At 39.7% G+C, this 14,750-nt stretch overlaps 2 protein-coding genes across 3 annotated transcripts; one reads left to right on the top strand and one right to left on the bottom strand.

Moving 5' to 3' along the window:
- The first annotated feature begins 581 nt into the window (after positions 1-581).
- Positions 582-9,081, top strand: LOC100279276 (uncharacterized). Its single transcript, NM_001152297.1, has 22 exons — positions 582-825; positions 919-1,015; positions 1,109-1,235; positions 2,508-2,693; positions 3,172-3,259; positions 3,418-3,474; positions 3,559-3,648; positions 3,727-3,849; positions 4,340-4,414; positions 4,481-4,540; positions 4,719-4,835; positions 5,009-5,248; positions 5,331-5,396; positions 5,571-5,660; positions 6,300-6,389; positions 6,800-6,889; positions 7,167-7,235; positions 7,303-7,383; positions 7,566-7,673; positions 7,855-7,958; positions 8,268-8,381; positions 8,465-9,081. Exons 1-22 carry the CDS (start codon positions 703-705, stop codon positions 8,679-8,681), a joined length of 2,412 nt encoding a protein of 803 aa, NP_001145769.1. The 5' UTR covers positions 582-702; the 3' UTR covers positions 8,682-9,081.
- Positions 9,082-11,947: 2,866 nt separating this feature from the next.
- Positions 11,948-14,726, bottom strand: LOC103625804 (uncharacterized). Of its 2 annotated transcripts, none has more exons than XM_023300101.2 (2): positions 12,288-14,726; positions 11,948-12,151 (listed from the first exon to the last, which is right to left on the bottom strand). In XM_023300101.2, the coding sequence occupies exon 1, from the start codon at positions 13,370-13,372 to the stop codon at positions 13,007-13,009; it is 366 nt and encodes a 121-aa protein (XP_023155869.1). In that variant the 5' UTR covers positions 13,373-14,726; the 3' UTR covers positions 11,948-12,151; positions 12,288-13,006. The 2 variants fall into 2 exon arrangements, with proteins under 2 accessions (XP_023155869.1, XP_035814817.1); XM_035958924.1 differs by having other exon boundaries at positions 11,948-12,424; positions 12,566-14,726.
- Positions 14,727-14,750: the final 24 nt, after the last annotated feature.

Genomic DNA, 14,750 nt, shown 5'->3' with positions numbered 1-14,750 from the left:
CCCCCCCTCTTGGGCATCGTGATCCTTTCAGGGACGTCTCGTCGACCTCGGCGTTGGTGTCCGGAGCTGCTGCATCCATGGAGGAGACTATGGCGGCGCCCCGGCCAAGGGCTCGCGGCTGGTCCTTCTAGAACTTGAGGGCGACACTTAAGGGTCTACAGCTAGAGGTCGGCAGGGCCTAGCATGTCCCGTGATAGCAGCGGGCAGAGAAATCTCGCGAACAGGAGATCTCCGCGAACAGAGACCGACAGGAGGGAAATAGAGAATGAAGAAACATGAGATCTGGAAGAAGAGAGGAGATACCTCAGTAGCAGGAGCGAGACCGGCTGTGACGGCTAAAGAGAACGACGCGCGGACGGACGACGACGGAGGATCCTTAATGGTTACCATCAACGGCTAATAACGATTTTGTGTCTATTTCAGCAGCTGCGCGTTCTCTGCATTTCTATATCGTCGAAATCCTCGCCTACGCGTCCGTTTCTACGAAGCCGTGTTCTATAATGCCAAAAGTCTCGATCGAACCATATAAAAACAAATATGAACAAATAAATAAAAATACACGCGACGAACAGAGCTGAACACAAACACCCGCATCAATCCAAGCCGAGCCTCCCCTCGGGGACAGCCTACGCGAGCGAGATCCAACCCAAGTCCCGACGCCGCGGGCGAGGGCGACCAGATCCACCTCCTCAGTCGTCTCGGATGGCGGCAGCATCGACGTCGGTACGGGTGCTCCCCGACGGCGGTGCTGACGACGAGGAGCGCTGGCTCGCCGAGGGCATCGCCGGCGTCCAGCAAAACGCTTTCTACATGCACCGTGCCCTCGTAAGCCCCCTGCGGAACTATACCCCCACCTGCCTACCGGCTACCGCTGCTTCCTTCCTCGGTCCGTGTTCCAATCATGCAATTTGGGCGCAGGATTCCAACAACCTCAAGGACGCACTCAAGTACTCGGCGCAGATGCTATCAGAGCTGCGCACCTCGCGACTATCGCCGCACAAGTACTACGAGCTTTGTGAGTAACTGTGGATTTGGAGCTTCTGAGTGTGCGGAATTCTGGAAATGGGATCGGTTGGGGTACTGATTGGACTCACTTGTCCGGCTGCAGACATGAGGGCGTTTGATGAGATGAAGAAGCTGGAGATGTTCTTCAGGGAGGAGACTCGCCGAGGCAGCTGCTCTGTGGTTGATCTGTACGAGCTTGTGCAGCATGCTGGGAATGTCTTACCGAGACTGTGAGGCTCCTGCCCCCGTTTTTTTGGCATATTCTCAGTTCTCATTGCTATGTATGTAAATACCAGTGAGGAAAATAAGCACATGTATCTATTGTGGGTGTTGAGATAGTATGCTTAACTTGATAAAACGATAACCCAACCAGTGAGCGGACATCATGAGCAAACTGAATTAATGCCCATCTTTCTAGTATCCACTCTTGAACTCGGCACATCATCATTATGTCAGGATATCATTAGCTATTTCTCTCTGCTCTCTCTGCTGTATTTGCTACCCAAATGTGAAAATGTGTTTTTCGAAGGAGGCACATGTTACAGTAACTTGTTACTGCCTGTTAATTAAAAAGTTATCCTACATTGCTAACAAATTTGTATTAGGATTAACTTGTGCGCTGTGCACGTGTAGATCATGCTGACTTGGGCTTCTTTTGCTGGCCACATAAATGATCATGTGTTTCTGGTCACAAATAAGAAATAACCTAGTTTGTTGGATTTTTTACATGGACTTAGGTTTAAACTAAAAGGGCTGTAAAGCGTGGAAATTCTTCCACAATGGCATCCAATCTTTACTAGTATCCAACTATCCATGGAGAGTACATTTCGATTCCACTGTATGTCTCATCAATCGGTTGTAATCAAACTTCATTCTTTTGGCCTCACTGAGCCCTTATCTGTTGGTGTTTCCCCTGCAATGGATTATTCCCCCCCCCCCCTGGTCACGAATACTTCATGCTTTGTACAAGATCCAGTCAATTTTGTGAGACTTTAACTACCCATTAAATTTAAAGTATTTAGCCTTAAAATACTAAAAATCAGATATGTAGGTTTACCTTGAAAAATATTTTCATAATTTCATAAATGGAATGTATTGTTATAAATACATAATAGAGAAAACAGTGTTCAAAGGTACATGTTAGAGACTGTGTCAATGTCAATTGCTCAAAGGTGAAGTATATATATTTGACCGGAGGGAGCATTTTTTTTAAAGATAAATTGAAGTGCTGTTCAAGCAGATCCATGGTAGAGTTCTGCATAAACTGCGACCACAGTGCATTACCTGTTCGCTATTTTTACTGTAGCCAATTTGTAGAAAATCGCTATCAATATCAGACCTACTTCTTATCGTGTTTGATAGTGTACATTTGTTATGTTTTTTCCCGTGATATTTCCGTTATGCTCTTGAACATCTATGAAACTTGTGAAGAACTGATCTTCTTCTAGGAGAATACCTATGATTTATGAAAACATACATCTTATTTGGTGTTTACATGCCAGCTATCTCCTGTGCACGGTGGGGTCTGTGTACATCAAATCGAAAGAGGCTCCTGCTAAAGATGTTCTTAAAGATCTCGTTGAAATGTGCCGAGGCATTCAACATCCTCTTCGTGGCCTTTTTTTGAGAAGTTACCTTTCTCAAATAAGCAGAGACAAATTGCCTGATATTGGTTCTGAGTACGAAGGGTACTGTACCTTTACTTAATGCCATGATATTTCTTAACCAAACTATTTTGTTTAGAGTTTCAATAGCATCATGCTATTTTTTGGACAAGAGTTAGCTTATTCTTTATTGCCAAGTCTCTATTATGTTTTCTTTTTTCTTTTCTTTTGTAATGAATGCATTCAAGTTAATAACATAATTTAGTAGTGTCGACTGATAGGGAAAAATTAAAACCTTAACCTATAGATTTAACATGAAACATGGTAGTCCCAAGCTAGTTAGGGTAAAGCTGCTTTATCTGGTTGCAAAGTAGCATTATTTTTTATGTATCTCCTTGGCTTTACAAGATGGGCACTAATGTCAGTTATTCCCCACTTCATATTTTCACTACTCATAGGTCATAAAATCCTGTATCCCCTTCATTCTAAATTACTCAGCGCTTAACTTTATCTGTTCACCTAGATATATACTATGTCTGGACTTATAATTTTAATCATGCAGCGATGTGGAAAATATTAACGATGCGGTTGAATTTGTTCTTCAGAATTTCATAGAAATGAACAAACTCTGGGTCCGGATGCAGCATCAGGTATGTTGCAGGCTTGTAACCTATGTCAGAATCTGCCTTTGCTTCTTAAATCTTTACCATGCATTTTACCATAGCACATTAGTGACAGAAGTGATTAAATCATTCTCTGGTTATACCATCCTATCTGAATCTGAAAAAATGATCTGTTTGGTTTACAGGGGCCTGCCCGAGAAAAGGAAAAGCGTGGGAAGGAAAGAAATGAACTGCGTGATCTGGTGATTCAGTGACATCTGGATATTTTACTCAACTGTATTTTCTAAGTCATGGCATTGATATTATTATTGTTTTTTATCTTCTAGGTAGGCAAAAACCTTCATGTTCTAGGCCAGATTGACGGCGTTGACCTTGATATGTACAAAGAAACTGTTCTTCCAAGGATATTAGAGCAGGTTTGCAGTCTGAAGTATTGATGTTAATGATTATGATACCTTGATCATATTGGAACTTAAGTATTAATGCATTGGCAGGTGGTTAATTGTAAGGATGACCTTGCACAATTCTACCTGATGGACTGCATAATCCAAGTCTTTCCAGACGAATACCATTTACAAACATTGGAAACGTTATTGAGCGCATTTCCCCAGCTTCAGGTTGGCAACTTTACCTTTTTCAGCTTGATTCCTACTGCATTTGCCATTACAAATTCCTCATTGTAATGCATCATGCTGGTACCAGTACCACCAAGGACTTGGCTTGCCTATGCCTGCTACCTTTGTGATTACTTAATTTCTTTGCTCTGCCTGGCCTTTTGTTATCTGCAAAATCAATTGGTGATTTTGTAAATTTTATGCTTCGATGGAATCACGTATGGTTGCAGCCAGGAGGCCATGTAAAATAAACATGCACTTGAATCGTGTTCTAATGTTAATTGTACAGCACATACATACCAATTTAATTTCAGTAGAATATCTGACATAGATATTAGTTGCATGGATTGTCAATCTGTTATTTTGTAGAATAAATAGATCCGACCAAGCTCAAACTCTGAATATTTTGAAGTTGGATTTGTTTTGGGAGTTTACATGCAATTTCTACTTATTTCACCAAGAACTGAAGTCATTTCTAAATTTATTGTTGCAGCCAAGTGTTGATATAAAAACAGTACTCTCTCAACTTATGGACAGATTGTCTAACTATGCTGCCTCAAGTCCTGAAGTAAGTGTTCCTTATATAGCTTGATCATTCAAATTTTGTATATGCTTGACATAAATGAATATGCAGCTGTTGCCAGAGTTCTTGCAAGTTGAAGCTTTTGCTAAGTTCAGTAATGCTATTGGAAAGGTAAAACTCTAGCTGTTAGTGTTTGGACATGTAATGTGCATTTGATTTGATACAAGGCTAAATGTTCACAACTAACATACATAGTACACGATTGATTTGCACAGCATTTGTTTATTCCATAGCTATTTTGGGCTTTGGCTCTTGGAAAACCTAAACATATACACTTTTCTTTTTGCAGGTGATAGAAGCCCAACCTGACATGCCAGTTGTTGGAGCCATAACTCTATATGTATCACTTCTGACCTTTACTCTCCGTGTACATCCTGATCGGCTTGATTATGTTGACCAAGTGCTGGTAAGTCTTCTTTAAACAACTATATGATGTATGCCCCTTCTCTTATGGTCTGTTTGCTGACTCAGCAAGCCATTTTTTGTTGTGCTATAATTGATAGCAAGGCAATGATGCAATCCATTAGTGGTAGTACAATGTCAATTGAATCTTCTAACTCATTATATTTGCTTGGACAGGGTGCATGTGTCAAGAAACTTTCAGGCAAGGCAAAACTTGAAGATAGCAGGGCAACAAAGCAAATTGTTGCACTTCTTAGTGCTCCCCTGGAAAAATATAGCAATATTGTTACTGCATTAGAACTTTCAAACTATCCTCGGGTTATGGATTATCTTGATAATGCTACAACCAAAGTGATGGCTGTGGTAATAATTCAAAGCATAATGAAAAACACAACCTGCATATCTACTTCTGACAAGGTAATATTTCAAGCTATGATGTTATTACTCTACATATTACTAAGCAACTAATCTAATGACTCTGTGTTCTTGTTTCTTGCAGATTGAGGCACTATTCGATTTAATTAAGGGGCTGATAAAGGATATGGATGGAGCTCAAGATGATGAGGTGAGATCATACACTTTGTTAGAAAGGTGAAATTTTACTTGTTTGTTGTCTTCGTTCTGATGCTTAGTTCTCCCAATATTGTTCAGCTAGATCAGTACAAACACATTTCAATTCCATTTTCATTTTCTCATGAAGTTTGCTCAACTTGTAACAATGTTCTTTTAATTATTTTAGCTTGATGAAGAAGACTTTAAGGAGGAACAAAACTCTGTAGCGCGTCTCATTCACATGCTGCACAATGATGATCCTGAAGAGATGCTGAAGGTAATTTGTTGTTACACTGATGTTGATGAAAAGCATCAATAAGAGCAGACCCGGAGGCTCCCACATGAGTGGGGTCTAGGTAAGGGATACCGAAGCAAGCCTTCTCCCGACAAATACGGAGAGGCTGCTTCGAACCGGACCTGATGACTCAGTGAGACAACCCTCACCACTACATCGGGCTTGCCCTTTAACGAAAAGCATCAATAACACACTGAATTCTGATTGGTTCCATGTTGTGGTTACATACTCATTGCTATGCATCTGTGTTGCACAAACCATTTTTTTTCTTGTATCAACATGGAGAAATTGAATTGCTCCTGTTATTTTGTCGTATCACTTGACCATGGTGCTCATTCTCCCTAAATGGGAAAATTGAAATAAGTGTCCGATGGATGTGTTCATGTATGGTGTATACTGGCCCGCCTTAAGGAGGCCTCCTTTGTATCTTTGCTGGTCTATTTTAGACATTTTTTCTCCTTAATATAATGGTGCGCAGCTCTCCTGCGCATTAGAGAAAAAGGAATAAGCTGATGCTAATTGCTTCATGAATCTCTGTTGCTAAGCAGCACTTATTTGTATCCACTTGCATGGATGCGATAAGTTTGAATTACTGATTGCAATATGCTTTTGGTCTTTCAGATCTTATGTACTGTACAGAAGCATATACTTCAGGGAGGCCCCAAGCGTCTAACTTTCACTGTGCCTTCGTTAGTATTCTCTTCTCTTAAGGTTTGTTCTCAACTCATTGAAAATATTATGATGTCAGTATTTTAGTTTCAATATATTATATTGCTAATGTTCATACTCCTAAAATTTAAGATTCATATTGCTACTGTGGCTTTTTTGTTGAGCAATATTGCTTTCTTTTCATATTGAAACATGGCTCCTTTTCCAATTCAACTTGTTTTATTGACTTTTCAATAGATTATTTTATGAGCAAATGTCTAGCTGTGTATACACGATCATCCTAAATTGAAGAAACATATTTATAACACTGGCAAATCATCAATTGATCATAAATCATCAATGGATAATACTTTGTTGAATATTTATCTGTGTAATTAGAAAACTGATATATGTGATATATATAGATTATCATCTGAAGGATCTGATATGCAGATAATTTGTTTTATTTGCAGCTGGTCAGGCGATTACAAGGCCAAGATGGAGATGTCACTGGGGAGGATGTTCCTGCAACTCCAAAGAAAATATTCCAGATATTGCATCAGGTTTTTATCATTATTTTGCATGCATCTAACTTTGGTTACAGTATCATAACAGATGCATACACTGTAAATATGTTTTCAGTTTTTTTAACCTTTTGTCCTTGGAAGAGCCTGGGAATAACACATGTTTTTAGGCATTAATTATATCAAAAGTTTCTGGTAAACTATGGTTAATAACACAGGGCACCCAATTTTTACATTCGTAATTATAAAAAAAACATTTCATAACATCTCCATATTCTTCTGCACATTTGTCATTGTTTTCATTTTTCTTGTCCAGACTATTGAAGCACTTTCTTGTGTTCCTTCTCCAGAGTTAGCTCTGAGACTATATTTGCAGTGTGCAGAGGTATGTTTGTGATACTGCGTATTTTCATAATTCTTCATCTTACTCTCTGATTATGTTTTTAATTTAGGCTGCCAATGACTGTGATTTGGAACCAGTTGCTTATGAGTTCTTTACTCAAGCGTTCATTTTATATGAAGAAGAAATCACGGTATGAACCTTCCCATCCCCTTCCCTGTATGTCCAAGTGCATGTGACCCATGCACTTCCAGTACCTAATTGAGCTGTTCGATGTAACCTGGACTGTATCATAATGTATGCTATATGCCTTTGTAAGGACATCGTTTACATTTGGTCTATTTTCTCTCTATGATGTTTCTGTTCCACAAGCAGGATTCAAAGGCTCAGATCACTGCAATTCACCTGATAATTGGGACCCTTCAGCGGATGAATATATTTGGGGTGGAAAATAGAGACACCCTCACTCACAAGACAACAGGGGTAATGATTCTTGTTTTATGGCTAGTTCATTTCCCCCTCAATCCCCCCTTCAATCCCCATGGGGAATGGGTGTATCCAAAGTAGCCTTGTAGCCTCGCGAGACCTGTTATTGCATGAATCAGCTTTCTTTAAATGAAGTGCTAGCCTCTCTTGTAAATTACATTGCTACTGCTTTCTGCAGTACTCAGCAAAACTTCTCAAGAAGCCTGATCAATGCCGAGCAGTATATGCGTGTTCACATCTTTTTTGGACTGATGACCAAGATGGTATAATGGATGGTGAAAGGTAAGATGATTGATCTACTCACTTTAAAAATACTAAATTGGATCTCGAGTTCATATTGTCCATCTTTCAGTTTTTAGTCTTGCAAATAAATTATTTGCAGATTGCTTCCTAATGGTACTGAGATAAGTGCCTCTCATTAATGCCATGAGTTCATGTCTAGTAAAAGTCTAGTAAAAAAATCACATGTTGTCATGAGCTCAAGCCTATGGAAATCCAAGTTAGTGGTAACTAAAGGTTATAGCCAACTGCTATTGAATTTTGTCCAACTTGTTAAGAGTTACTGACTTCCTAATCGAAACTTTGTTTCAGGGTTCTCCTTTGTTTGAAGCGTGCCTTGAGAATCGCAAATGCTGCTCAACAGATGGCTAGTGCTACAAGGGGGAGCAGTGGATCTGTAACCCTATTTATTGAAATTTTGAACAAGTACACTCGAGAACTATATTTGATATTTTCTGGTGGACAATTGATTTCTGTCAGAGTAAACCTTGCGCTTTCACCATTTTCAGGTACTTGTACTTCTTTGAGAAAGGAATTCCACAAATCACAAACACTGTGATTCAAGATTTGATTGAATTGATTAGAACGGAGAAGCAAAGTGATAACTCTGTAGCTGATCCATCTACAGAGGCATTCTTTTCTAGCACTTTGCGGTACATTGAATTTCAGAAGCAGAAAGGTGGAACCATAGGCGAAAAATATGAACAAATAAAGACAAGTTCATGACTCGGAACAAACACGTCACGATGACTGGTTTTGATTTTGTTAAGAGAATTGGATCATTTGTTTGACATGGTTCAGTGAAATAGAAACCGCCAGTTTTAGTAGCATCCAACTAAAGGATGTTTACATGAGCTGTTATTCTCAAATCTCACGGTCTGAGCGGGTTTGCTCGCCCATTGGCAACATTTTCAGGTTTAGTCAGGTGGCAATAAGCTGTCCTTTGGTGAGCACAGGTCTGTACAGGATTACTTGTGTTCGTGATTGGTTCTACTGCTACCTGAGTTTCATTGTTGTATATTTCCGCCCCTCATACAAAGCTTATGGATTTTAGATTTCTGTAACATTTGGAGTGCATGCCTCCATTTCTGAGTTCTGGCTGGACATTTGATGATTGTTTCATAGCATTTGAACATTTTGTTTAACCACTACTCGGCTATGTGGCGTGTTACTCTTCACTCGTTCTTGCTGAGAACAATCACAAGCACTGAAGCACGTGTGCCCATTTGGCCATTTCACCTTTTGGAGTACTTTGAGTCCTGCTTGAACCAGTGATAGATTACCGATACACTTACCTAGAGTAAAGCCCTGGTGTTTGTAGTCTTGTACCCCTGTCCACAAAACAATGCAACTATCTGGTCATAGAAGAATGTAACTATGGAATTTGTGCTGGTCGAACTGACTCAAATTTATAATAAATAATATCACTAGCATTTATGTTTTTAAATAAACGTATTATAAAAAATATAATTTATAACCAATCTAATAATGCTTATTTTAGTTTATAAATGTTAATATTTTTAATACAAATTTAGTTAAATTTGAACTGTTTGACTACTTAAAAATTGAGAATCGCATCCTTCATTTATTTGGACAGATAGAGTAACCCAAAAATGGTTTTGAAGGGAGGTGTTAAAACGGCAAAAGGTGTTTTTTTTAAAAAAAACGGCTTTTAGTTTTAGATGAAACCAGTTAAGGCGCCGTTTGGTCAGAGAGGCTAAAGATTAGCCCTTCCATTTTAGTCTTATTTATTCTCTAAATTGATAAACGGTGGGACTAAAAATTAGTCTTTCCATTTTAGTCACATTTAGTCTCTAAATTGCTAAACAATTGCACTAAAACAGAGACTAATTTGTTTGTCTCTAATCCCTCAAAGGGTGACTAAAAGTGACTAAATCATATCAATTCCAATTTTGCCCCTCCTTTATTTTAGTTGCACTAATGGCGGAAAAATGTTAATGGATATTTTGGTCATCTTATGATTTATTTAGTGTATTTTGAATACTTTTAGTCCATAGAACCAAACATGTAAGTACTAAACTTTACTCTACTAACTAAACTTTAGTCTCTAGACTAAAGAAACTAAACGAACCCTAATACTATTCAACGAGCAACTCGTGCATACGGTCGCACAAAAACCATTGTCTAATTTTAGTCACAATTATGTCGGACATTTGCATGAATTTAAGAAACTTTCAAGAAAAAACTCTTCTTCGACAGTTATATAAAGTTGGTCCCTAAATTTACAAACGCACTATAAAACTCAATTTCATCCCTACATTTACCATACTCGTTGGAACTCCCTAAATCAACGTTGATGCTAAGACCATAGTAAAAAGCATACTTCAACCACTACTTGGTGTCGTCCCGCCGCTCCATTGGCCATAAATCCATCTCTAGCGTCGAGATGTCATGGAAGCTAGGTTGTTGATATTGACTAGAAAAGGAAGCGCCCTATCGGGCGCTAGACAGCTCACGCAAGTAGGGGAACAAATTAAACTATATATCATAGTGTATAAGATAGATATTTTGATGCGGACACAAAATCAGAAAGTCCAGAAGTACCTTAAGATTAGTACTAACAACAATCATTTGTTTGGCAACAGCTCGTGGCCTGAACAAATTATCGTTACAAATAATCACATATAACAATCATTTGTTTGGCAACAGCCCGTGGCCTGAACAAATACTAATAACAATGTCGCATACGGTGTAAACTGAGTACCTAATAATAAAAAGGAGTACTGAAATAAAAATACAGTGGCTTACAGATGTAAGTTTATGCTCTAGCGGATCATCCGGTGTGATCGAGAGTTCGTCCGTCAATACATGCTATGCACAGGTCAAGGAGCCACTTGTAGAGCTTTCTAGCCCCCCAAGTTATCCCAGCTGTCCAACTCACAGAAGTAATGCAGGCACCAGAACATGCCCTCCCACTCATTCTCTCGCTCTCAGGTTCTCTCTCTACTTCATCACTCTCCCTGTATATACTCTCTCGACCAAGATAAGCATGGTTTTGTTCTTCACTGTGGTTTTCAATTTGATACAATGAGTAGATTTAGTCCCCGCCAAGGCATTAAGGGAGGGTTGGCAAAAGTCTTCACTGAGTATCTTTGCTACAGCCATCTCATTCAGGAGGTCTCCATTTAGCTCCTTATCCAAGTCATTAAGAATAAGAACCACAACCTTCATTTGTGGTTTGTTTCTCTTGATACAGACCTCTGCATGGCGTTGCTCAAACTTCTCCCCACAATGGAAATAGAGATTGTTGGCCTTAAAATACTCTCTGGATTGCTCGTCCCTCCACAAGTTACCATACATTTTTTTTATCATGTCTGAATTGTGGCGGTTCTGGTGTGGCAGGATTTCTGTGTTATTTGAGTTTGCTTCTGTCTAAGACCCTTTGTTGGATTTTAGCAACGACAAATGCTCTGTCCACTGTACAAGGCACTTCAGGTTCGGCTGTTGCCCTGATTTCATCTTTGAGGCCACTGACATACTTCGAAGCAAATAAGAGGTCGTTATAGTGGCAAGCTGGCAGCTGTGCATGGTAAAATCATATTGCAAGGACTGGAGTTGAGATATGTATTCTTCCACTGTCCCTATTTTTCTTCTCCTGATCTCCGAGATTCCTCTCGATTCTACATGGCTTTGTGCTTTGAGGGACGGGAAGGTAGAGGCTAATCCTCAAATTTGAGGAAAATTGAGAAGGATCGCTGAGTATGTTAAAGCTTCGGAGTAACAGGCATGCCACGAGTATTAAATGTGATCAGCTCTTGAACTTTACATGACTTGTATTTTTATCACATGCTAGCATTCACATAATGCGGGCAAGGAGTAACAGGCATGCCACGAGTACTCCTTTTCTGAGGAGTACTTAGGTTTAGGACCACTTAGTCTCCTCAGAAATTCATCACTATATAAAGAGCTATGTTTGTAATCCTATGTGACTTATCCGCTAATTTATGTGATATGCAAAGTAGGCACAAAGATCACGACAACATTTTGCAGTAAGCTTTTTAACAGGTATGAGTACCAATAAAGTAGTCAAGTGATCAGAAGCTGACACTTATCTTAAACATCATCAGAATCCAGAAAGGGGCAATAATGCATAGACTTCAACCTCTTAGTGCTTAAAGATAGCACAGTGGGACAGGTAGCATTTTTCGTCCTTGCAGTCTAATGTGCTAGTGCATCTGTACGAACAGGTAGTATTTTAATTTATGAGAAAGCTTAACTTGCTAGGACAATAAATCCTTTTGCACACCATCTACAAAATTACAGGAAGTAGGCAGATCAAGCAGGTCCTATAAAAGAACAAATAACTAATACCTTGTTCAAAGAATTTGGCAATTGGTTGCTTCAGTCCATTGCTCTGCTCTCTGGGTTGCGAACCTCGAGTCTAGGACACCAATGAATCTAAACCAGGAAATTTTTTTGGGTCCATCTCCTTTATCAAGACTTCTTGTCTGATGTGACCAAATAAGAATGAAGAGAAAACAAACCGACTATGTTAGGGTAGCATGTTCAAGTCAGAAACAAAAATGAGTTATAAAAAGAAATAGCAGATTCCCAGGGGCAAAATCCTTGACAATGATAGTATCAATTACCTCATCAACTTCCATACTCATATGCAATAACTGACTTCTCAAAACACCTATTTCTTCTTCAAGATTCTCTTTCTCGCTACCTTCAACATCTAGCATTTTCTAATAGAGTTTTATTATCTGATTTGTAGCTGTAGCCTACAAGATGAGCGGTGGAGGCCCCTTTTCTACCAGGCCACCTTGGATTCCGCCAGTTGCCGAGGGTGCATAAAATCTGAGGCATTGCAGATTTTGTACATGTACAAATCCACGTATGTGTATGCAGAAGTTCTAGTTCACAGTAAACAATTTAGATTGCAGTCTGATGTGGACCATCTTCACACCGGGGAAGCAACCAAGTGCAAGATCTTGATTTATGATTGAGTAGGTTGCAGATATAGTGGCAATACTGAAAAAATATAAAATGGAAAATACATACCAGTACTCATATTCTGAATCTGGACCCTAGTGCCACCTAATGCATATAGAACTACAGAAACCACAAAGCGCAGCCACCTCGCCCCGCTCGCCTCTCCACCTCGTCTTCGTGCCATTCCTCGAGCGCAGCCACTTCGCCCCGCTCGCGGCCAAAGCGGCCTCCTCCGCAGCCGCCGGTACAGAGCACGAGGTCGCCGCCACCACCACGGCCGCCATCGTCACCACGGCACACTTCGCGGCCCTCGCACCGGCGTCCGTGCCAGTCCACGCGGCGCCGCTCCGCTGCCCCGGCGGGTACGAGGACTTCTCCCTCCTCCCGGACGACGCCTCCGCCGCGCCGACCTTCTTCGCCGCCGCCGAGGCCGCCCTTGCGCCGGCGCTCACCGCCGCCATCCGCGCCCACCACGGGATGGAGGCAGGGCTGCGAGTTCTTGGCCAGGGTTGGGAGCAGCCGAAGACCGGTGGACGCGACCGAGGTTCAAAAGCGAGTTGGAGAAAGGCCTCGAGTCCGAAACACCGCGCACGCGTCGGCGCGCAAACGGGTCAGGTTTTAATAGAAAAGATTTTTGTTGGCAGTTCAATTAAAAACATAAAGCAGACCTTTTTACCGTCAACTTTAAAAATTAACAACCAACAAATACATGATTGTTGGAGCACAAATATTGTTTTACTCCTTAATGTGTTTTAGCAACTTTTAAAATCTATATTTTAGGGTGCTAAATTCGTATAACTATTAGAGATGCTCACTCTTAGTCCTATCACAATGAATGTTTGAATAGTAGTTAGAACTATTAAATATAATTTACTTACAAAACTAATTACACGGATAAGAACTAAATGGTAGGACGAGTTTATTAAACTAATTTTCCCATGATTCGCTCGTGCGGTGCTATAGTAAATATTTGTTAATTATAGATTAACTAGGCTTAAAAAAGGTCTCGTTATTTAGCCTTCATCTAAATAATTAGTTTTATGATTATACTATATTTAATACTTGTAATTGGTATTAAAACATCTGATATGACATAGACCAAACCTAGTCAGAAAAACTGAATATCCCCTTATAGCTTATCCTGCTAAACACCAATTTTAGAATAACTTCTCCATAGGAGACTAGGAGTGTACAAAATGTGCTCTCACATGCTAAGGATGGCATAGAAACGGACATTGTTTGGTTCTTGTTACTAAAGTTTAGTTTGTATCATGTCAGATCGGATGCTTAAATATCAATTATGGAATATAGTATAATTAAAAAATTAATTGCATAGATAAAGACTAAATGGTGAGACGAATTTATTAAACCTAATTAATTTATGATTAACAAATATTTACCGTAGCATCTCATGGTTGAATCATGGACTAATTAAGCTTAATAAATTTGTCTTGTCATTTATCTCAACTATACAGTTAGTTTTAAAATTAGATTATATTTAATAATTCTATGTTATTTGGATGTCATGGAATTAGAGTTTAGAATTGTGTGGTCTAATTCCACGTAATACCGATTACCGAGGGTGAGGATTTGTGTTAGAGAGGTGGTTTCTAGTTATAGTCCAATTTTAGGGAATTATGCCCCTGATTTCAAATCTCAATTTTAGCGCAACCAAACAACAGAATTTTAAAAAGCTGATTCCGATTCCTAATTATATGCTCTAGTATCTACGTCCGAACTGAGTACAAAGTTTTTTCCCAAACAAGTGACTATACAATTTAAAAATTCCGAAGAGAAAACCCCCAGCGGGCCGTTCGTTCACCTTACGTTCCGCCCCCC

Source organism: Zea mays, chromosome 5 (genome assembly GCF_902167145.1).
Source record: "Zea mays cultivar B73 chromosome 5, Zm-B73-REFERENCE-NAM-5.0, whole genome shotgun sequence".
In the NCBI taxonomy this organism is placed as follows: Eukaryota; Viridiplantae; Streptophyta; class Magnoliopsida; order Poales; family Poaceae; genus Zea; species Zea mays.
The sequence above is the reverse complement of the archived record's forward strand: the minus strand, read 5'-3'. Positions and strand labels throughout refer to the sequence as shown.